The following is a 23,697-nucleotide window of genomic DNA, read 5'->3' on the forward strand; positions in this document are numbered from 1 at the left end:
CACCTCCTGCCCTGCAGAAGCTGCAGTCACTTCCTAAAGGTCAAAATGGTGTTACAGTGGGACATGAACTCTGGTGTTGTTTGAGAGGGATGGATCAATACTCCTAGCACGGGAAAGTGGCCAGAGATGAGGCAGAGCTCCACTGCCACGGAGAGGGTTGGCAGCACTGTGTGGCTTGCAAGCCAGTTTACAATATGGACTTGCTAATGTACTTATGCTTTAATTGCTATTTAGCAATGAGGTGTTTGGGAGGAGTTGCCCAGACAGGAGAGATTAGAGAGGGCCAACAGAAGAAGAGATGCTAATCGATGAGATTATGGACTTTCTCTGGTCTGATAAATTGGCTAACTCCAGGAAATTATTTTTTTCCTCATACCCTTCCTATAAGCCAGCAAGAGCTTGGCCTGATTTCACTGATATTCAGCACTTTGAAGGTGGTCACATCCAACCTCAGGATGTGTCTGACACTAGCCACAGCCCTGGGACCAGCAGCTGCCTCTGCTTAGCAGCATTTTTCAGGTGAGAATCCATCTGCACAATTAAAGTTCTTGCACTGAGATGTGCGGTTTTATAATTTATTTTAAAAAATAAACCACTCGTGCTGTCTCAGACATGATTGACAGAACTTCATTACTCTCTCCACGGGGTTGCAGCAGCAATTTCTTTACCATTTCTTTACATGCAGCAGAGGCTGCAGGACGCTCACAGGCTACAGAAACTCTGAGGTCATGCGGAAACTTTTCACATTAATGAGGGCTCCTGAACAGAATTCTGTTCTGCAAAATAAACATTGCTCCTGGGTAGTTTTTTGCTCATTTAGGTCACTTTCAGCCTTTTTTTAACATGAGTTTGCTTAGCAGGGAAAAACCATAAAAGTTGTATGATGCAAGCTACTTGTCTTTTCTTGATGGAGTAAAAACATATGAGGGACTTTTTGTTTGTAAAAAATCTCTGTTAGGAAGATTGTGGTTACCTCACAGATCTGTGAATTTGGAGACTGAATCCCTGAGGAGCTGACGGGTTGTCTATGTGATCTAGAAGAAGTCAGTGGGCTGACAATGACCTTTGGATTGAGCCAAGCCTATTTTGAGGGGAAAAGGGGTGGGTTTTATTGGGTTTTATTTTTGTGGCTGTGTTTTCACATCTCTTCCACTGAGAAGCCACAGAGTCGGGGCAGGCTGCCTGTCCCTGCCTTTGCTGCGGTGTGGTGCACTGGGGACACCTCACACGAGCTCTGCCCCCTCCTCTGCACATACCTGTGGGGAAGAAAGGTCACACCAAGATGCCAAGTAAGGGACACTGCTCAGCCAGCCAGGCTGGCTAGAGAGGAGCCTCAGATGTCACTGAGGTCATTCCCTAAGGGGTTGATTTTTGTTTGTTTATTTTCAAGCTTATATGAATTTAAAACCTTTCAAAAGTGTTCCTGTTAGACCAGAATGGATCCTTCCCTCTCAGAAATACATGCTCTACTCCTGCAATTAGATTTCTTTTCTGCTGCTTTGGGAGAAGTTGTTCAGCTGCTGGTCCTATCAGTAATCCACGAGCTGCTGTACTCAGGCCTACGCTTGCTTTTACCTGGGGGAGATTGCAGCAGTGCTGCCTTCTCTCAGTTTTGCGTAACAGTTCTAGTAAAATAAATGAGTAGTAGAGATGCTATTGCTACAATCCTCTTGCATTTTTAAAAATAAAGTCACGAAATGGTGATGAAATTTAACTGGTTTCTCCCCTTGCCATCCATTTTTGTGATGATGTGCTTTGTTCATGATGAACCAAGGGCTTCTCAACTAAAAATGAAAATTACATCCATGAACCAACTTTTTCTCTTGTTCCAAAAAACAAAAATTGATTAGCTTGTGTGTCTCTCTCTGTTGAGTGCATGAATACCTATATGTGCTAAAGGCTTGCCCTGAGCAAAAGCAGTCAGCATAAACAAATTTTCATTTGGTTCTGAAAACAGTGAGGGCTGTGGTCATTCTTATCTAGATCAAGTTCCTACAAATCTTTGTTTCCCACGCTTATGAGTTGCCTCTTACAGATGAACATTTCATTATTTAACACTTGATCTCAAGATAGTAAAGTGAGGTTTGATGCACCAACTTTGTCATTATGGTTCTGAATTTTGCTTACTCAGTTCCCTGGCAAACTCCTTCCATCCTGTGTTGACATCTTTTGGCATATAAACCCAGGGGTTTCCTGGGCTCTGAAATGCTGGGGTTATTAGTTCCTACCAGAACCTTGCCTAATTCCTCCTTAACAATATAGGAATGCCCCCAGCCCATTCTATGCCTCCATTATATTACTTTTTCTGATTTTCTCACCTGCCAAAGTGCTCTGACAACCCAGCACTGGTGGTCCTTGTTCACTGCCTCACACTTCATCCTTCCTGCTCTCCACAGCATCTCCAGCTAAAGGAATGGAGAGTTTGAACCAAGAAAACAACTGGAAAGCCATCAAAGGATATGCTGGTCTCTCTTGCTGCTGGCTAAGGTGGGTAGCACTGAGGAGAAGACACCAGGCAGAATGCTCAGATGCTGCTTTGTGGCCAGATACCTGGAGCTGTTCAGTCACTGCCCAACCTCAGCTCTTACTTGGCCTTGGCTTTTTGTGCCAGGAGTTGTTGCAGTTCTGGTAGAAAGTATCTATTACACCGTTCCTAAGTGGAGAACTCAGTCTCCTTTCCAAAGGACCAGATCCACAGACTATTTATGTATCTAGGTCCAACTGATTTTTATCTCAGCTGCCAGATACTTTTGCATATCTGGACCTAAGTGTTTTTTCTGTGGTCATGCAGGAAGTCTATGGTAAGCAGAGAAGTGAAAACACAATGCAAGCTAAAGCTGTAAATACTTGTGCCATTCTTCACTGGGAATTTTTTGGGGGCTGAAGATCTGTTTGCTGAGCAGTATGTTGCCTCTGCATCTTAATATTTGGCTTTAAAATAAAGCCCTACATCGCTGCTGCAAATGATGCCTATTGATTACCCTCTCAGAAGCTGGAGAGCTCATTTCAGCTGGCACTGCCATGGCTGAAAGCCAGCGCTGCAATTGATCATTTAATTAACTGGAAGAAAATTAAAGGAACTGTAATCTGTGTCTCAGCTCTGTTGTTATCAAGCTGGCAGGGTGCTTGTTTCTGCCTAGAGCAACAATCGGCTCCTTGACCCTGTGATTTAGAAACACCGGTTTAGGCATCCCCCCTCACCTACCCACCTGGATTTCTGCATGGCAGGAAGTGTCTCAACAGGATCCTTCCTCCATCTGCTTGTGCTTCCCAGATTTTTCAGGGGTACCTGACACCTCTCACAGTGGGCTGGATCAGCTAAACCCACCTCTCACCACATCCGTGAAGGTGAGATTAATGTGAAGAACCATGAAGGTTCTAGATTAATAGGTGGAAAATCTGGAAAGTTTGGAAGAAAAATGGATGTACTATAGAAGTAATTTATTTAGAGGCTGAAATGAGATTATGGGAGCACTTGAGTTCAACATTTCCTTAAAGGGATTGAGGTATTGATTTTTATTTTGCTACTTCAAATAAGTAAGAGGGAACAGTGTGTTAGAGACAGAAATTACTGGTCCAGAAAATTTGGCAAGCTCTTAAAGCTTTGACTTAAACAAGCAACTTGAGTGGTCTGTGAACACAGAGAGGAAAAAAAGAAAGATATAAGAAGGCATTGTTTTAATGATTGTGTTGCCATATCAAGAGAAGAAAGACAGCTGCTTTGAACTTGTCTTTGCATGCCCAAGTAATATGTTAATTACCTTGTTCCCCCATAAATGCCTACAGTCCTCCAAAAGGCATGTTAAAACAGACATAGTCATTAAAGCTTGCACTGCATTTTCTACTATGTTGCTGGGAAAACAAACAAACAAACAAATAAAACCTCAAGCCCTTTGTCTTTTAGCTAGATCCAAGTTGGAGAAATGTTAGGCAGAAACACTTAAGAAACTGTATAATTGGAAAGAAAGTGTGTTTTAATGTCAAACCAGGAAAAAATTCAATCAGAATTTGAAACTTCGTTATGTTGCATCAGGTAAAAGAGTTTGGTCACCTTTACCTTTTCATTACAAGTGCAGTCCATTTAATTTCATCTTTTAATTTATTTTGGACTCTTTCTTGCTCTGTGTGAGAAACTTGTGGTCCAGGCTATAAAATAACAAAGGTCTTTGTAGGAGGGATGAAAAGGATCAAAAGAAGGAAAAAAAAAAACTCTTTCTGAATGTTCCTGCGGATCATAACTAGCTGTAGGAGTCAGAAATCTGCATGAAATTGAAACCACTCCTTCTGAGAAAGGCATATTCCCTCTGCTCTAGGTTATAACTTATGCAAAGACTGTCACCCCATTCACGCTGCTCCTGCTGGCTGCTCGTCTGGCTTTCCTTCCCTGTCCTCAAAGCGTTTCACTTGTGTTTGTAGTGCCTTCAAAAGGGAAGCAGTGCAAATAAGAAAGTAAAACTAGCCCGGTAGGTCTGAGGTGTTATGGGCTGGTTGGCATATGGGGAGTGTCCTGCTGGCTCCAGAGATGTGGGTTAAAACCACTTTGTGGGTCACAAGGAGAACCAGCCAGTGTCCTGCTTCCCACTGTGATGACAGACTGTGCTGCCCTGGTCACCACAGCCTCGCAAGAAAGCTGTGCTTGAAGTGTGTGAGCAGAGAAGAGGAGGAAAGGAGGTGATTGTGTCTCCATCTCACACAGTGAGACAGATGGCCATGAAAACAGCTCTTGGTAAGCTCAGGAGTACTCAGGATCACACCGAGGAACATAAAACCACTGTTCAGGCACTCTGAGCAGGGAAAGCTCTGCCCAAATCTCTTTTGCCTGTTTTGGTGGGAGGATTTAAACTCAGCTTCTTCATGTTCCAAGCGTTCCTCTGGAAACAGCACTTACGGGGCTAAATCAAAACAGTTCCCAGAGGAGAGAAAAAGGGAAGATTTTCCAAAGTTTTTGCCAAACCTTGGTCTGAGCTGGACAGGACAGAAGCTGAACAAGCATCTCTGACCTCCAAGAGAGCACTTTAGCCCCCAGACTTCACCTGCTTTTTCCAAGTGACTTACTGCAATGTGGAGTTACCAGATGGGGATACTGAGCACAGACACATCTTGAAAGCCAAAACCTGGATCTGGTTTTGACAAGGCCATGGGATCACGCAGCACTCCTTTTTTTCTGTGTTTACATTGTGGTTGTCTCAGTTGCTCCCTGCCTCAGCTGCTTCCTGAGGGTTCCAGATCTGCCACTTTGCTGCATGGGGAGCTGGACTTCGTGCACAGCACGCAGTGGATTCCTCCACTCCGCACTGTGGCAAAACATTGAAATCAGAAAGCCTTTCTCTAAGTGAGTCGCATAGAGTCTTCCAGGAAGCCTGGAACCAAACCTTGGCCCCCAGAGTCTTTGTTCAGGGCTTTGACCACAAACCCATCTTTTCTGTAAGGACAAATTTAAAATGCCATGCTGGTTTTTGTCCACATCAGGAAATCCATTGTGCAATTGGCAGTATCTGCTCAGGAGGGACCTGGGATAGGCAGGATGCAGCTGACTGGTGAAACTGTACAGTGTAGCCTGCTGAGTGTCTGCTTGCCTTTCGTTTTCATCTGTTAAACTCCTTTCATAGGTAGAAAATCCTTCCCCAAATCTAACTGCACTGAATTGGACATAGTGCTTTTATTATACTGCAGAATTTGTTACCATATGGGGGTACCTGTGTACAAATAACAATCCAGAGAGTATTTCCAAATGCCTAAGTGTACACTGACCCGAGCAAGCTCGAAGAGGGGGTCGTAGTTTAAAAAATGTGGATTGTGCAGATGCGAAAGGAAAAATAAACAAGATCTTGGCACAAGAAGGAGAGGAGAAATACTGAGGTTAGAAAAGACCAGAGGAAACAGCAGTTGCCAAAGGGAGATTGTGTCTCCCATCACGTACTCTTGTTTCAGACAATATTCCGTATTTGAGAAACAGCAGCATTAGGCTTCCAATGCCAGTGGTTGAGTTTGAATTTGATTCAAATTTCAATTCATTTTTCTATTGTGGAATGAGTTGACCACCAAACATCTCAGGTTCTTGCACAGTTAAGTTAAGCACAGTAAGTTGTAGTAACAACCATTAGCCTGTGTCACAGAGCCCTGGGTCTGCACAGCATTTGAGACCTCGTGTCATTTCTCTGTCAAATCAACACTCCACAGTGGCGCTGTGAGCAAGACAGGTGTTTTTGTCAAATATTGATAGACTAGAATGTACCCTTCATTATAGCTTAATTATTGAACCAATGAGTGTTAATTCCCTGTACAATGTACAATGAAGCTGTACAATGAAGCTGTACAATGAAGCAAAAGCCCAGGAAAGCCAGTGCTGAGGTTGTTTGTGACACCCCTGTGATGTGAGCTGCCAGCTCCAGAGATATAAATGAAGCTTCTCTTTAACACCCTCTGCCTGGTGAGTCCCTGCTCAGAAATGGTCAGTGTTCTCGGGAGGGAAGATGCCTTAATTAACCCCCCGATTTCTTCCCACTGAAGTCAGGAGTTTTGACAGTCGTTATTGATGGGGATGCATTTGGATCCTGAGAGTAAATGCCGACAGAGCCCATCACGGTGACACCTGGCTCATCAGCAAACACATCCAAAGCCACAGGCTTCTCACATCTTCACTCCGACTTGTTCTGCTGCCAAGTCGCTGCCGCTGTCCTTGCCGAGCCGTTTGCTGACTCATCAGCTTGAGCATTTGCCCTAATTAGTCATATGCAAACACCATTGTGTTCAGGAAGTTCTCTAACGTAAGCTGGAGTATGAACTTAGAGCAGCAATAAAGGTCAAGAAAAGTGACTGAGGCATCATATACTGTAATAAGTTTCTGATATCAGCCACTGGGAAAGCGGGAAAGAAAGTGTATATGCAGAATTTCAGAGGAGTGACGCAAAAGTTTAATAAAGGGGAGGATGTGTGTAAGGGAGAGCATTTGCTTAACATCTCTCAAGAACTACTACAGTATGAAATGCTTAATTGCAGAACAAGTTTCCACTAACACCCTTCTGAAACACAGCTGGGTTTTGAAGCATTATTCTTTATTATGAGCTCGGGGTAAGCATGTTTGGCATGAAAGAAATGTGTCTCGTAAGGAGACCACAACACTTATTCACAGCTCCCCAGACAGTACATGCTGGGAAATCTGATATCTTTTGAGCAGCATTAGCGAAGTGTAGACTGGGATTTTTCTCCAGTGATTTTTGCTCAGGGGTCACTAACACACCTCGAGCTGTTATGCCCAAGTGATTTAAAGTGATCAGAACCTCATGTGAGAATACTCAACGAGAAGCCCTTTTGACGTATTGCACCGTATGTGAATTTGGATAGTGGTAATAAAGGTGCACAAGGGGATCCTAAGACACCCATGATTATAGGCACTAAAATTGTCATTCAAAGAGTGACAGGATTGAAAATAAGATCTTACTGGGTAGGGTAGGGTGGGTTTTGGAGGTTACAACTGGACAGTGCCTGGTCCAGACCACATCAAGTGCCTCTTCGTCTTTGAAGGGCACTGAGACTGCAGTCAAAGTGCAGAAGAGGCTTTCACTTCCAAGTGTGCCAGGCTCACCAGGAACCACTTCAACCTCACATTCAGATTAGAGAAGCTGCAATGGCTGCTCTGAGTTGCACCAGCCTCCTGTAAGGCATGGAAGTTCCTCTGTTATCACCACTTCACTACCAAAACTCCCCCAATGTGTTCCAGGGGCTCTGATGGGGAAGGTGACACTGAGCTGGCCTTGTCATTTCTTCATCCACCCGGAGATCCCCCCCCTATTTATCCAGAAAGTTCTTTAGGGGCTGTTACGGTGACTCTGTGAACGGACTGAAATATTGCACAGCTGCAGTGCATGACTGAATTTCTTCCTATGTTTCAGCTGCCTAAACCTCATTTTGATAAAGTTGTCTGTGAGCCCTTAGGGAGGGCTTCTTGGTACTTATGCAAGACACTCAAGGTTGAGTCCTGCTTAGATTGTTTTTCTTCTCGAGGCTCCAGTGAGCACAGAACAACAGAAATATCAGTAGTTCACAGCCACGCTGCCACGGGCTATCGTGTTGTCACAGCTCATAAGCAAAGTAAAGCTGGGCTTTGTCCATGTTTGGATGGAAAACCTTGAAGGAATAAAAGGAGTCAGAAACACCTGTGCCTCTTCTGTGTATCTGACTGCTGCAGGCAGAAGAAATTCATTTCATACAGGAACTCCTTGTGATTACTATCAAATGTCATGGACACTGCTTTTTATCCTTCTTCTTATAAATAAATAAATAAATAAATGAAGTTAAAAATAAATGAATAAATAACCCCCCCCAAACACAGAACACTCATGACTGCATGCAAAAAACAACTGCTTGTTACCTGGAAGTTGGGAATCCACAGCAGAAGTGTTAGGAAGGTGCAGTACTGAAACACCATCACTTTGCCCTGCAGGTGTTTCTTACGTCACCACACGAGCACACAGCAGCACAAGAATGTCACTTATGCCTGTCAAAGCTGCTTTTTTTTGAAGGTATCATTACCGCTGAGCTGCAAACTGGGTAGTCTCCTAAGGTTCAGCTCCAGATGGTCACTTAAAGTCCACAAGATGTAAAGGAAATGCTGAGCTCCATGGGGTCGCTCTGCCTGGAACTGTGCCTTTCCTGCCTCGCCAGAGTGCTCACACACACAACCCTGAGTTAAGAGTACAGAGCTAAGGCTTTTAACTTTAAATGTGTGGGCTCTGCCCCCAGTTTTCCTCTCCCTGCTGCCCCATGGCTGTGTCCTGGCTCCTAATCCAAGGGACCACTTGCCTCCGGGGCTGTGCCAGGTGTCCCCTGTCCAGCTCCTCCTGCGGAGCCTCCAGGGCCAGCCAAGGTTAGCAGGAGATCCTGGGGCTCTCAGTTGAGCAGTACCTGAGGCCAGGCTTGCCACAGGGGGAGGAGGGAGAGAAAACTGGACGCAGGCACTGGGATGATGGCATTGGATTTGGGCCAGCCTGGGTGGGTAGCAGGGAAGGCAGTGGGGTCACAGGGCCTCAGCACAGCCCTGGTCCAGCCTCCCGGCTCTGCTGTTAGGTTTGGTTGGGGTTTGGGAAGTTGTAAAACTTGCTCGAAATGTGCTTAATTACCTGCCCGTTCCCCTTCTGGGCTGTCCGGCTGTGGAGCTGTCTGTTCCCTTTAATTAAAGTGAGGTTCTGAACCCTTTAACTGGAAATGGACTAGAAAACATGTCTTGTGAGGAGCGGCTGCGGGAGCTGGGTTTCAGGGGGGGTTTCATCGCTCTCTAAAACTCCCAGAGAGGAAGTTGTAGGGAGGTGGGGACTGGTCTCTGCTGCCGTGGCTGCAATGAGAGGACAGGAGGACACGGCCTTAAGCTAAGAGAGGGGAGATTCAGATTAGATACTAGAAAATAAAAATGTCACTGTTCGGGTGGTCAGGCATTGGAATAGGCTGGCCGGGCGGGGTGGAGTCACCATCCCTGGAGGTGCTTGAGAGGCGCTGGGTGACCTGGTTTAGGGGCTGCAGGGGCAGTGCCAGGTGGATGCTTGGACTGGATGATCTTGAAGGTCTCTTCCAACCTCGGTGATTCTATGATTGTAAACGTCTTGGGGTTCTAGTACTACGACACCTTCGGGAAAGGCAGCGGAGTCAAGCACTGAGCAAAGTTACGTTGAGAAAGGAAAAAAGAAGGAAAAAATAAAAGGGACTAACTCCTCGCGCTGTGCCCACAGGGGTGCGATTTGTTGCAAGATCCGCACGGGCGGTGCTCGGCGCGGCAGCGAGCGGGCCGTGCCGGGCCGAGCCCCCGCCGGCGGGCGCTGCGGGACCCGTGAGGGGCCGGCCGGGCCCGGGCCCGCCCCGCACACAGCGCCGCACGTGAGGCGCCGGCCCCCGCCCAGCTGAGCGCTCAGCTGACCCCGCGCGCAGGGGCCGGGCCGCGCCGCCGCTCCTCACTGGCGCAGCCGGGCCCCGCGCCGCCCCTGCCGCCGCCGCTGCTGCCGCGCCCGCCGGCGCCCGCACCTCTCCGCAGCCTGTGCCCCGATGCTCTGAGCCCGCGCGGCCCCAGACCCGGCCCCTTCCCGGCCAGCGCCGCCATCTCCCCGCGCCCCGTGGCGGCCATTGGAGCCGCGGCCGCCTCGCATCCAGGGAGCCGGCGGGAGGAGAAGCCATCCCGCCGCCATGGACAGCCCCGGCGGCGTCACCGACAAGAAGAGGTACTGATGCCGCGCCGCCCGCCCCCCGCCTCCCCCCGCTCGCTGCTGCCGGCCCCCGCTCGCTGCTGCCGGCCCCCGCCGCCCCCTGCTTTGTTACCGCCGCCCCCTCCCCGTCCTCTTCCCCACTGCCCTCCCCGCGCGCCCGCGGAGCGCTCCACTCTCCCATTCCTCCTTCTCCTCCTCCTCCTCCTCCTCTTCGTCCCCGCCGTCCACGTCGCCATTTTGTCGGCGGGGGGAGCGGGCCGGGGCTCGGGGCCGCCGGCGGGGCCGGGGGGGAAGTGGCCGGTGTCGGCCGCGGTGCCGGGGAGCGACCCGAGGGCTGCTCCGCTCCTGGACAGGAGCGGGCAAGGATTGATCGTGCCCCGTGCCCGGCGCGCTCCGAGCCCGCCGTGCCCTGGCTTTGTGCGGAAAAGGGCCGGTTCGCAATCTGGAGATACTAAGCTTAAAAAAAAAAATCCCCAAAAGCCGCGCTGGGGAGGTGTAAGGGGTGTGTGGAGGGGTGGCGGGTGGACAATGTGAGTTGAGGAGTATGAATAATTCACCGAGGATTGTTAGCGCAAATTAGGGGAAGGGGGGGGAATAAAAGCCTTAAAAGCCTTTGTTAGGCAGTGAAGTTTAAGGAGCCGGGGGGCTCGGGTGAGCGGGTCCCGGCGGTGGGGCTTTGTGGGGGGATTAATTGCCGTAATCGCCATCTGCAGAAGGTTTGTTTATAGGGATATCGATACCTTTGCTCGGTTTTTAATTATTCGAGGTGGGTTTTGCCTGCCCTTGTATCCAAGGGTCATCTGAGCAGGTTAAGCGCAGTAAGTGTTAGAGGCTGTAAGTTGTGTCGGGAAGGAGCCTGGCCGGCTTGTAAAATGGATGGTGAGCTTTGTGCTGAGCTGGGAGGAGGGATCGGGAGCGCCGGGACAGCGCCGGCTCCCAGCGCCTTTGGAGCCGTCGCCGGGGTGCCGGGATGGGATGGGGCAGAAGCGCCTCTCGGTCCAGTGAAATCCCAACGGGGGACACCTGGGTGGCACTCAGCCCTTAGCTTCTCTGCTCCAAGCTGATGGCTCTTGAGAAGCGTGGGAGAAAATGTTGCGACCAAAATGATTGATCTGTGCTTTGCTCTGCTGCCCTAATTTAGTGGCAGGTCTAGGAAGGGGGTTTGAGACTTAAGTTGTTTTCTGATACATTTTTTCCCCTTTTTTTTTGGTTTATTGGTTTTTTTGTTTATCTTTTTTTCCCCCTTCTTCTTTTGCCCTTGAGCATTTGTTGTTTTTTACTTACCATTCTGCCCCACTGGAGGACTTTTTCTTTTTTGCAATTTCCTTATCCTGGATGTAATCTGCTTTCTTCAGAATGCAAGAATCACTATGCAAAGCTTATCCTTCCTTCCTAAAGGCAGGGCTTAAGAAAGAGAATTTGTTGTTTTCTGTTTCCTGCAGACCGAGTTCAGAGTTGGGAATGTTTCTTATAAAGGAATATTCAGATTACTCCTGTTGTAGGGTTTTAATGGAAAACATAAAGCTGTGTCTGTGGTACGTTCATCCTGGGGGCTCTGGATGTACAGTTGAGTGAAGATGGCTAAGCAAAAAAGGAAGGATATGAGCTTAGCAGAGAACTTCGTGGAAATCTCAATCATTTCTCAAAAATCTGGGTTTTTGAAGGCTTTAGGTTTGATAGTGTCCATATTCAGAATACCTTAAAGGGAGAAGTCCTTTAGGTCCTGTTCTTTATCATCTTTGCTGATAAAACTTTGGCTAATTGTGTATACAGTACACCTCAATTTTGGCATGGGTTAAGATCTTTTTATTTCTTGCCTCTCCCTCTGCTTGTATGTGGATAGTGTTTATCTCTTGATAGTTAATGTAAAGCTTGTTGTTTACTTAATTATATACTGTGAGATTCAGAAAGTATGGAATTTGACCAAATTTGTGTCTCAATCTTTAAAATGAAATTTAGTCATAACAGTATCTGGAGGTGTGGACTTTTATGCTAGCCTGTTGAGTCCATTTTTTGATGTGGTTTCAAGCTTCTCATATATGTACAGGGGTCAAGCTTCCCTGAGAAATCAAGCCATCAGCACCATGATTAGATACTGAGTTATTTGGGCTTTAGCCATTCTTCAGTAGTTATATCACTTTGATGTGCTCCTGGGTTTCCCCCCAGGTGCTACAAGGAGAGTGTTTCAGTGCGTGGAGTGGGTGAAACAGAGTTGTTGGGAGCTTTGTTTGCTCATCGACTCTCATTTGAGCCAAATTTAAGGCTTTTGTTGAAAAGTATGACATTTTCCTCAATATTCTTTTAACGAACTCTAGTGTGCAGATGGCTGATGCAATGAAAAGTTTTTCCTCAGGTCTGTGCTGTGACACTTCACTATTTAAGCAGAGGAATTCTGGTACCTTTTTAAGTAAACGAGCCGTTTAGGGTTATGGGTTTAGTCGTTTTGTAGCGGCTTGCAGCTGGTAGGTAACCCAGATTCATTTTTTTCTAGTGTGTTGTAAATCTGTATAGCATAAAATACATATTTTTAATGCTATAGGTGCTAAATAAAAATGAGAAGTGATTTCTGGAGTGTTCATTCTGGGTCTTAAGATGGTATAAACCACTGAAATTTAATATCCTGACAGGAGTGCCTTGCAGAAGAACTTCACCTTTTCAGTTTCTCAGAGCTGGGTCTTGAAACTTAATTTTTAGTGTCTAAGGGGGATGATTTGGAAGACTGGGGGTTTTCTGCTGGATCTTTGCTGCTGGAGTCCAGCTCCAGAATCTGTTTGAGAAGCCTGTATCCTGTGCCGATAGCTCTGAGGGCAGTGGCTACCCCTGTTTATTCTTAAACCTGTGTGAGGTCTTTAGAATTGTATGTGCCACTGCTTTTGTCTGTTAATTTCTTTCAGCGCTGGTGGAACTGAACCACCATTACTAGAGTCGAAAGTGAATACAAAACCCCTTTGTATACTGTGACACTCTCTGGGCTGTAAGAAGAGGAGGAATCTTTCAGTAAATCTCCTGTAGAGTCTCCCCACAGGTATGGGGAAGGCTGAGTGGTTTCTGGCTCACAGAAAGGTGGTTTTACTGCTTTCTGGATTTTTCTGGATTGTTTGCCTTGCCATAGGGCTTACCTGTGTTGTCTGTTCTTTGCACTGCCTCAAACATGAAAAGGTTCATTAATCCCTTTAATAAAAATGACCGGAAATGGTTTTCCACTAAAGATGAAGGGGACAGCATAGTGCTACTGCCCGTCCTTATCAGCATCAAGGCGCTGAAAATCAGGGAAGAATAGCTGTGGAGGATTTGCCTGGTGCAGAAATTTTCCATAATTTCGCTCTGCTGGTGCTTTGGTTCCCTTTTATCAGTGAAGGTCTGATAATTTGGCAGTATGCTGATGGAAGCAGCAGGAGGGTTTTCTGGTTTTTGTTTACAGTCATGCTTGCTGTGCCCTTTAAAACACAGTGTCTCCAGTCTGCAGTCTGGGTCTCTTGGTTGGGGTGCCTGAAATACCAACAACCAGTCCACACTTAGCCAGGAGGGCCAGTGCAGCTGTGATCAGATGGTCCAGGTTGTTAGGGGGTCTGTAACAGGGTAATGCAATAATAAGAGGTTTTTGTTTCAAGTACTTTCAAGCTTTTCTAGCAACTCAGCCTTCTGTAGAAATGCTTTTCCGTTCTGGTGTCTCTGGAGGCACATCCTGGACCATTTTTGGAAGGTGTGTGGGGGGAACAAACGTAGATGCAAACTGTTATCAGCAGCTTAAGTGTGGCAGTTAAGTCAACTGTTGGTTTAAAGGTGGAGGTGTGAAGTGGACAACCCATTTTATTCTCTCATTTAATTACCGTCCCCATGTCCTGGTTGATTACTCTCTTATCAGAAGTGCCCATCAAGGGTTTACTTAGGCTAGGCTAAGGTGGCATGTCCTTTGTAAGCCTTAAGGAGCTGAGAAGCAGTGCCAAGCTGTCTTTCTACTGCCACGAGAAGAGGGGCCGTAGGAGACCATCCTGCTGTGATGTGTCGCTCTCAGTCAGCAGTGTAACACATGAATTCACCTGCAGATGCTTGCTTCCTCCCCTGCACATTGTGAAAGCAACCACAGACCTTTGTTCCTCCCTATCCTTGAACTATAATGCCTGGAGTTTATGCGGCTAGTTCCAAGACTCTGATTGCTGGTGGTGAAATGGAAAAAAAAAATTAGTCAATAAATATTAATAAGGCTGTCAAATGTCAGTGGCGTTGCAGTGTAAGCCCAAAACTCTTAAGATTGCACATGTTCCCTTTGGTGTGCTTCTAGGCTGGAGGACTCTTGCTGAGCCTATGTAACACAGTGGATTGAATTCTTGAGTGTGTTTGTGTTGCTCAATAGTGATATTGCTGTTTCCAATATTGCTGTAAACAATTTCTGTTAGAATGCTGGATTTCAAGTAGGCTTGCATGAGATTTTTGATATTAAAGGGGACTTTGAATGACAGAAGCTGCTGATTTTTGAGTGTATTTTTTTTTTTTTTGTGCTACAGAAGAGAATTTGGCAGTATTAATTTATTCCCAAAGAGTTTGGTGTTAGGATATGCCAACAAAATAATTTTTACATGGTTGTAAAGTGTGCATTGCTCAATAAACCGAGGAGGGAAGTCCCCTGTGGTTCAGGGGTGGTATACAAGAGCATCAAGCTTTTCCTGATGATACTGCTCTTCCAAGGAGATGCAAATACCAATCCAATTACAAGATGTGTTCTTTAAAAAACAAACAGATTCAAAACAAAAACAAATCTTGCAGGAGCCTTAAAGAAGGCACAGTAACCCATACCTGTTCCTAGCAAGCTGGTGTCCAAAAGGAAGGAATGTTCCAGATTCCAAGTCATCAGCTCAACTGCACCTTTTATCTTCATATACACAGTTATATGGGCAGATGTTTGCATGCCTCAGAAAAACCACCTAGGTAATGCATGGAAAGAACTTGGACCTTAATCATATTTTCGTGTTATAACAACCCTTTCCCTTTTGAATCTGAGAAAGTTTGAGCCTTTCGAGCTTCTCCTGCGAAACTTCCTTTGTATTAGAGTGGGTGGAAGAGAATGTAGGAGAATCTGAGTTTTCCATTGAGTTCCGCTCTGAAATGGGAGACACAGGGAGGTTTTATGACACCAGGGACTACAGAAATGGCCCAGGAGAGAAGGTGAGCCTTTGCACTTTAACTAATGACTGAAAAATCAAGGAAGATACAGGTTTCCAAATTACCATGGGATATGAAGCCTGTTGAGGTTTTCCTCTACTGAGATCTCTGCTATTTAGCTTGGAATAAAAATCTCTATGAAAATCACATTCTGAAATCATTTGGAACATGGAATCAAGTGAATGCATGCCAGGATATGTATTTTTTGAATGCAGTTTACGTAGGTGACGAACACTTCAAGGTTCTTTGATGTGGAGCCACAGCCTCAGTTGAAGCTATGCCTGTTCATACCAGCCTGGGGGTTGGGTTTGAGATCTCAGAGAAAGTGCTTTGATAAAGAGCAGTTTCATTATGTGCATGATCTGTCCTTTCTTCCTGCTGAAGTCTGGTAACACTGGGACTTGTACTGAAATGTAGCCTTTTAAAACCTTGAGATATTTTAGTACCAAGACACTCAAAATGGCTTTGCTGGCACTGGAGAAGAACTGGTGCTTCAAGATGGTCCATCAGTCGGCCAGTAAAGACACCAAAGCATAACAAACTCTGTCTGTGTGTGTGTGTGTGTGTGTGTGTGTATTAACAGAGATACTGTGCAGCTTCTGTTTAATTTGGTGTGAATGAATGCTCCTTAAGCATTTTGAGAAATGTTACAACAAACCTTTTAACTCACTGCATTAAAATCGAGCCTGAACTTCAAGTGAAGAACTGAGGATACTGAGTCAGCAGCACTGATTATAATTACAATAGTGGAAGATTTTACCAAGCAACTTACTTAAATAACTTTTTTTATTCCATTTGTGATAATCCTGGAAGTGTTACCTGAAAAAGATGACCCATTTTGTTTACCATAATGAGTTCTTTCATCGTCAGTCCTAAACCAAAACTAGACTGATGCCACTCTGAAAATTTGTGCATTTCAAGAAGCAAAAGGATTTGAGGCCAAGCCTCCTGTTTTTGCTCACTAATGAGAGTAGTAAATGGACTATTATGCTAGACAGGGAGTTACTAGAGGCTTACCTCCTTATGTTTGCTCTTTGCTCTCCTCCATTGGAAGACATGGGAATATGGTCTGAGGAAGAGAAGAAGTAATCCACATCAGATATAAAGACTGCAGCCCCCACTAAGAAAAGAATGGTTTAGCTGGAGATAGGAATTTTGGTGCTCAGTCCTTCAGAAATGACTTTTTCCTTGCACCCTACTGAGTCAACTGGATGCTGAGCTGACATTGCTGCAGGCTTTTTGTCCTACCTATTGTTGTAAATGCTTCTCTTGACTGCTTAGTGGGTCTGTTTGTTCTTTATTCATACAGAAAACTAAGATTTTATATCTTCTGGTTTTTCTTTTTTTTTTTTTTTTCTGTTTTTAAAACTTTTGATTACAAAATACCCTGTTAGCTGAAAGCAGTTGAGAAACTTGAGTTAAAGGGATGAGAATTTGGATGGAAGCAGTGAGGGAAAATGTCCAGCCTCCAGTCTAGAAAACTGAATGCGGTGAACAAAACAGAAGATACATAATTTAATGCCATGATTTAGACTAAAATTACTTACTTTATCAAGAGTCTGCATCTGTCTGAAGGTAGACCAGTTCTTAGCTAAAACATTATTATCTGAGAGCCTGACAGATATCTTGGGGTTATGTTTTGTATCATTTTTTGTGAGCTTGGTAGAAGCAAAAGCAGAAGGACTGAAGGGAGGAGAGCACTTAGTGTCTAGTTCTGTCAAGCCCGTGTTCTGATATCTCTTTTGAATAGCTCTGATTTTTCTGTAATAATAAACACAATTTAACTGCCACGTACTTTTCATCCTGAAGGGTAGAGCACAGCTAATTAGGGGGGGGAAAGATATATTCAAGGAAAAAGCCAAATAACCTAGCTGGAAAAAAAAAAGAATTTTCTTACATATTACCACTGTATGCCATGTGGTTATTTTAAAACAGTAAATTAAGATTCAAAGGTAACCTATCAGTGGGTTAGGTTGTATAGTAAAACATGATAGAATCACTTCACCATGATCCAAATTAGAAATTACAATATTTAAGCTTTTCCCTTCTTAACTCACTCACACTTTCTATGTGGGGAGGTAGTGGGGGTTTCAGGTCAATTCAAGGCCAAATCCAAATGATGGATTATCTTGACAGCGTGGTCCTGTGCTGGCTGCAGGGCTTTAAGGCTCTGCTGCCTGTGCTGTAATTTGTCTGCAGGATGGGTGTTTATATGGACTTTGTGGTGTCAACAGTAAGACGTGAGCTGATGTGCAGCCCAGTGGAGTCTCCTCTCGCTGCCTCTCCCCACTCTAATTTTGCAAACGGCAGTGGCTTTCAGAGCGTTTGTGCTGCTGTAGCTAATCCAGGCTGACCTGCCTGCTTGCTCTCCTGATTTGTTAGAGTTTTATCAGTTAGGGATTTGTTTTGGTGGCAGTCAAGCTATGGGTAATGCCTGTAATTACCCTCATGTAAAAAAAATGGTTTAAATTGCTGTGTTAGAAAGAAATATACAAAGGAATGAATTTTGATAGTTTACATGCAGTGGTGTTGTCTCTGCTTGGATATTACGTTAGTTTCTGCAGTTAAATCTCTTTTAAATCATTCATACTGTATGTAAAGAATTTCTGAGTTCTTTTCCTGAGTTGGATTAGTGGGCTGTGATGTTCATTAATTCATGAAGAGCAGGACTTTCTTCTGTGTAATCACATGCTTCTGATTACACACGAGACTTGAGTGTGGGGTTTTTTTCCTCACAAGAGCGCTCTACACAGACTATAACATAAGAAGAACTAGTAAATAAAATTGGTCATAAAGCAATAATACTTTAAAAGGAAATCACGTCAAAGGCGGGTCAAAGCTGTAACCCCGAGCTCATGGAGAATTGGCAGCTGAGAGAGTGCACTAATTTTGTAGAGCTGCAATAGGAGGAAGGAGCACCCCTCCCAACCAATTTGGAAAAAGTTTGCCTGCTGAGGGATGAACAGTCTGGGCTGCTGGTCAGGCCAGGCAAGTATGTCACTGCAGGGCTGGGAGGGAGAGGGAATGGGCCTCTCGGGGCTGCCTGTGACTCTGGGTGATGTTTGTGTTTGTCTCAAGACTTGATAGATGGTGCTGACATTGCAGCTCTGTCCCCCCTCACTGAAGTTGATCAGCTCTCCATATATCTAAGTAACTGGATTTGAGTGGTGTTCTCTTTCATCATAAATCAGTTTTTCGTATGAAGTTGTCTATAGGGCACTAGTTTCTCTGTGCAAAGTGCTGGGCTTGCCTGGGCCTTCTTTCCATGGAGGAATAATTTAGCAAGTATCATGGCGAGCAGCTCTGGACAAAACACAGATCTTACAAACAGTGAAAAAACCCCAAGTGATTGTGTATTCAGCAGAGTCAGGAGAGTCCAGCTCTGTCCTAACACTCTTTGGCTGTAGGTGAGAGTGGTTGGTGTGGCCATGCCCAGGACTGAGCCCTTCACATTCCACATGGACACAGCTGGTTGTTCTGGGTGTTCTGCAGGGTATGGCTTCAGACCAGGAGCTGCCCCTCTGTCCTGTTCAGCTGTGCTGCCAGAAATACCTGGCTTAGGCTGGGCCTGAAAAGGTGACCAAGTTTTGTACCAACCACAGGAATGAATTCAGCCTTAAAAGTTAAACGTGAGACCACTTGCAGGTGTACTGTCTAAAGTTCCAATACCATTGTGATGTCATATACTTTTAGTATATTACTGTATTGTAGTATTTGCATCTTTTTTTTGTGTAATGAAGAAAAAATGAAGCTATGTTATAGTGGATGTAGTTTTTGTGACTCCATTTCTAAGCCAGCTATTTCCCAGACTAGTCTGAGAGGAGAGATTGTTACTAACATGGAAATATCTGAATCTTTTACTGGCAAATGATGGCAGTTAATGTTGGAACTGAAAACTGGTTCAAGTTCAATAAGGAGATGTTACCAGATTTGAGGCACGTTGCTAATTTGGATTGCTTGTTTCCTACATGGTATATTTCTATGAAACTTTAATAACAAATAATGTGATAAATACAAGGCCACTTGGTTGTAGAAAGCAAATCTAAAGAGAGGAATGTGAATTGCTATGAGAAGATGTTTATATTTCAGGATGTTCTCAAAACCTGTATCAAGAAAGATGAGCCTGGGTTAATTAATCATGTACAATAGTTATTTTACATGGGAATGGAAAACACGTACAGGGCAAAATGTACCTGATTAGAGGACCAGTAAGTTAGAATGGGAGAAAAGCTAGAAAATCTATAACCACAGCAAAGTGACATAAAGGAAACCTCCTTTTTTTTTTTTTTTTTTGTTAAACTAATATTATGTACACCGTATAAAAAATATCGTAACACTGGGTGGTGATTTTAAAAGCTAGAAGGAGACAAAGTTGACTGCTACACATTTTAAGTTCTATCCATTGACCATTTTTTATCTGATTATTTTCAACCAAAATTTACTAGTTACTGGTGGTATTTTCCAGGGGTTTTTTGGTGGTGGTTTTTTTTTTTTTTTTGTCTATTTGCCATTGGTATATAAGAAGGAACTAAGCTTATATCTGTGGCCGTTGATTAGTTTTTCACTCAAGGAGATGAAAAACTGGGGCTGCATTTAGACAATTGGGGGCTCACTTGTAGGAATCTGCTGTGGAGGGGTGTTTGGGATGGTATGGGAAACAATGTGTTATTTGGGAGATGCCGTGGCCCAGATGGTTTGTATGACCAGGATGACAGGACTTGTGCACTCGAGTTAACATCTGTAACTGATGGGCACGGGGTTGTTGCTGGTGTGCTTTGCTCTCAAGGCTGTTGGGCAAATTCTTGCTGTAAAACTTTGTTTCAATTCACCATGATTTGAGGTAGTGAGTGGGAGTCAGGGTTATATCCTTTAGCTGAGGCCCTGGTTCAGCTGCAGTGAGTCGTGGTCATGAAATACCCTTTTGCTCTGGGTCTCTAACTCAAATATCTTCTGGAGCTCAGATTTTATTCAGGTATTGCATGTAAACATCTCTTATATATGGAAAGTGGTATTGGGTTTAAAGGGGTCAGTGAAACTGCTTTCAGTGAGCTATGATGGATAACGTGCTTAAGATTGTCTGCTTCTGTATTCTGGTGGTAGAAATACTAAATGGAAATGAATGTCTGGCACTGAATTTGTGCAGGAAAAATCAGACCTGCAAATGCATGCAATTTCCTGTCCAGTACCGGCATTTCTGATATTTTCATTGCATGTATAATCCGCTCTGCAGCTGAGGTTTTCTTCAGACTCTTGAGGTGTTTTGTTTTGTGCCAGACTGACAGCAGAAGGCTGCAACACAGCTCTGAAGTTTGGGGTTCGTTTTAAATGGAGCTTGGCTCCTTTTTTACAGAATGCTATTTCTGTTGTGAAGATCATGAAGTTTACACAGGGGCAGTTCTGAAAGAACTGATAAGAGAAGTGATATGATTTATTTAAACTGATTTTGTGGCACTTCACACCTCACTGTTTAAAATCCCCTTCCCTGAGCTCCCTTTCCTTCCCCTCTGGTCGAGAGAGTGCTCACTTTGGAAATACATTTTCTTTACAGGAATTCAATGTCATTTAATTGACTACAATTAATTGTGAGCTATACATGCTGATGTGTGGTGTTTTATTTACTTTATGCAATTGTGACAAAGCTTAGAGTAGTTGCAATAGTAAAGAATTTTTTTTTTTTAATTTGGTGGCATTTCAGTGTTGAGGCAACAATGACTTCACTTGGTAATTAAACCTCATTTGTGAAAGATCTTTTCCCTATTAATTTGATCCATTAAAGAAACGCTCTTTGAAGCTGGTAGTTAATCTTCCTATTTACATGGCTGGGTTTTACTCAGATTGGTTACAGTTTAGGTTTAAATAGCAGCTAAAAATAGCCAATTGTTGTGCTGTACAGTTTAAACATCTATCTATAGTAGTAGGCTTTCTAGAAAGGAAACACATAGTAAAAGGGAGAGGAGACGCTGCCACTCTGGCAGCACTGGTTGGTTCCAACATCCCCTTTTCCTTGGGTTCTGCCCATCAGCTCCAGCTGGCAGCACTTGATGATCTTACTCTGGGATTAATTTTTAAAAGAAAGCACTATGGGCTGGATTTGAGCAGCATTTTAGTCAGTAATTAATAATTCAATGGTTGGGAGAAGTTTTGACTGTTTCTGCTGAAGGCTGCTGCCAAGGGTGCTAAAGCCTGGCAAAAATCTGGAAAGTACCCAAAATATTTTTGAGAACATTAGGCTGTCAGGAAGAAAATACAAGGGCTGAAATCCCCACTTGTGAGGTTAGTGTCTATTTTCATCTCTTGAGTTGTCCTTCTCTGCGTGCCCTGTGTGATTCACACAAGCCTGACAAACCTGTGGACTTGAAGTGCTCAGCTTGATTGCCAAAGCAGGGGGGATTTAACTTAAAAGTGTCTGCAGTTGAAAAGGAAGCAGTGACAAAACTACAGGAATCTGGGTGGATGGCAACCACTTACTTCCAGTTATTCTCTCTTGAGTTTTTGTTGTAGGACGGACATTCTGCAGGTGAAGGGATCTTGAATGAGTAGCTAACAAAAATCAAAGGCATAAAGGTGAATCTGTTTAAGGCAGCAGAATTGCTTGTGCTATTGTTACTGTTGCAGCTGGCATAGAGTTAATTTTCTTCCTGGGGCGGGGCTGTGTTTTGGAGAACAGTGCTGATAGCACACTGATGCTTTAGTTGTTCTTGAGCAGTGCTCACCGCGAGTCAAGGACTCCTCAGTTTTCCATGCTGTGCCTGTGAGGAGATGCACAAGAAGCCAGGAGGGGGCACAGCCAGGACAGCTGACCTAAACTGACCACAGAGTTACTCCAAACCACAGAGTGTCACACCCAGTGTATAAACTGGGAAGTGCTGGTCACTGCTCTGGGATGGGCTGGGCATCAGAGGGTGGTGAGCAATTGCATTGTGCATCACTTGTGTCTTGGGTCTTGTTTCTCTCTTTATGTTGTCTCCCTTGTCATTGCAATAATTATTTTATTTCAGTTATTAAACTGTTTTTAAGTTGGCCCATGGGTTATTCCTTCGTTGCAGTTTTCCTCCCCATCCCGTGAGGGTGGGACAGGTAGTGAGCAAACAGCTTTGTGGTACTTAGTTGTGGGCTGGGGTTAAACCATGACAGTTACCTTGAAATACCTTTGACAAAATAGAGTTACAGTGAAATCTGTGGTCCAAGAAAGAGGACAAAGAGAATCCAGATGTTTCAGATGTTTTTTCACCTCCACCCTAAGTTTTCCACCAGGAGAACAGGTATTTGAGGCCTGTCTTCAGTAAGAAATGTTTAATCAGGTTAAATAGCTAAAATATTTTTGCAGTATTGTTAAAGGTCAGACTTTTCGTAATGGCTATTTCCAGATATACCTGTATGTCAGGAGCCTCAAGCTTCTCAGACCAAGATACCCATCACTACAACAGGAACATCTGTTGTCACAGGGAAATTGAGTGTGAAGAAATCTGCAAGATGGGGAAATATTGTCAGTTATTTAAGGCTGCCCTTCTGAGGGACATGAGTTTATATTTACAGGAATCAATGGAACTACTGTATGTCCAGAGTTTTTTACAGCTATAATTCCCATAAGTTAGTTTTCAAAGGTGATTATTATTATTATTATGTCAATCTATTAATGTTTCTTGTTCCCCATAAATAGTTTTTCTCTGCTGGCAGTGGCAAAGGTAGGAAGAGAAGGTAGTGGGGATAGCATACAGTTTTATCAAGTTGGTAAAAAGGAAGGTAATTGTGAAAGAGATTCTGATAGCTTATTCTGTCTTTTTCATGGGTTATTAAACTTCTTCCACATGTCAAGGCATTCGTGCTTCCCATATCAGTTGTAATGGTACTGTCACACCTGCGTTTCTGCACAAACTAAGCAGGTTTTTGGCCACTGTGGGTAGCACCGTAGGTAAAGGACTGAAAATGGTTTTTTTGGGTATGTATTTGCTAATACTGAAGAGGAGAGATTCAGATTAGATTTTGGGAAGGAGCTCTTTACTCAGAGGCTGGTGAGACCCTAGCACAGGCTGCCCACAGAAGCTGTGGCTGCCCCATCCCTGGCAGTGTTCCAGGCCAGGTTGGATGGGGCTTGAAGCAACCTGGTCTAGTGGAAGATGTCTCTGCCCTTGGCAGGGGATTTGGAACTGGATGATCTTTAAGGTCCCTTCCAGCCCAAACCATTCTGTGATTCTTTGAATCTGGTTCATTATGTCCCAGGGAACATTAGCTCGTGAATTGCTTTGCTCTGTAGTTTGTGGTACCTCTCACAAGATGTGCGCTAACTAAAAGGAACTTTTGCACAGACTTAGCAATGTGAATTTGGCAGTGGTAGTAGACGGCTTTT

At 44.5% G+C, this 23,697-nt stretch overlaps 1 protein-coding gene and 1 long non-coding RNA gene across 6 annotated transcripts in view; one reads left to right on the forward strand and one right to left on the reverse strand.

Moving 5' to 3' along the window:
- LOC125327020 overlaps positions 1–23,697 on the reverse strand; it is a 65,717-nt gene that overhangs the window by 18,226 nt on the left and 23,794 nt on the right. For 2 of the 5 annotated variants that reach the window (XR_007204106.1, XR_007204105.1), the window contains exons 1-2: positions 11,475–23,437; positions 8,372–9,646 (exon numbers count right to left, since the gene is read on the reverse strand). This is a non-coding gene — a long non-coding RNA (uncharacterized LOC125327020). Of the gene's footprint in view, positions 1–606; positions 9,647–11,474; positions 23,438–23,697 lie in introns of those variants that run through there. The other 3 variants (XR_007204108.1, XR_007204109.1, XR_007204107.1) reach the window with 3 other exon arrangements.
- HIF1A (hypoxia inducible factor 1 subunit alpha) overlaps positions 9,985–23,697 on the forward strand; it is a 31,098-nt gene continuing 17,385 nt past the window's right edge. Inside the window, exon 1 of the mRNA XM_048305858.1 lies at positions 9,985–10,205. Coding sequence (XP_048161815.1) covers positions 10,171–10,205 — 35 coding nt within the window. The 5' untranslated portion in view covers positions 9,985–10,170. The remainder of the gene's footprint in view (positions 10,206–23,697) is intronic.

The sequence above is a fragment of the Corvus hawaiiensis genome, chromosome 6 (assembly GCF_020740725.1).
Source record: "Corvus hawaiiensis isolate bCorHaw1 chromosome 6, bCorHaw1.pri.cur, whole genome shotgun sequence".
Classification (NCBI taxonomy): Eukaryota; Metazoa; Chordata; class Aves; order Passeriformes; family Corvidae; genus Corvus; species Corvus hawaiiensis.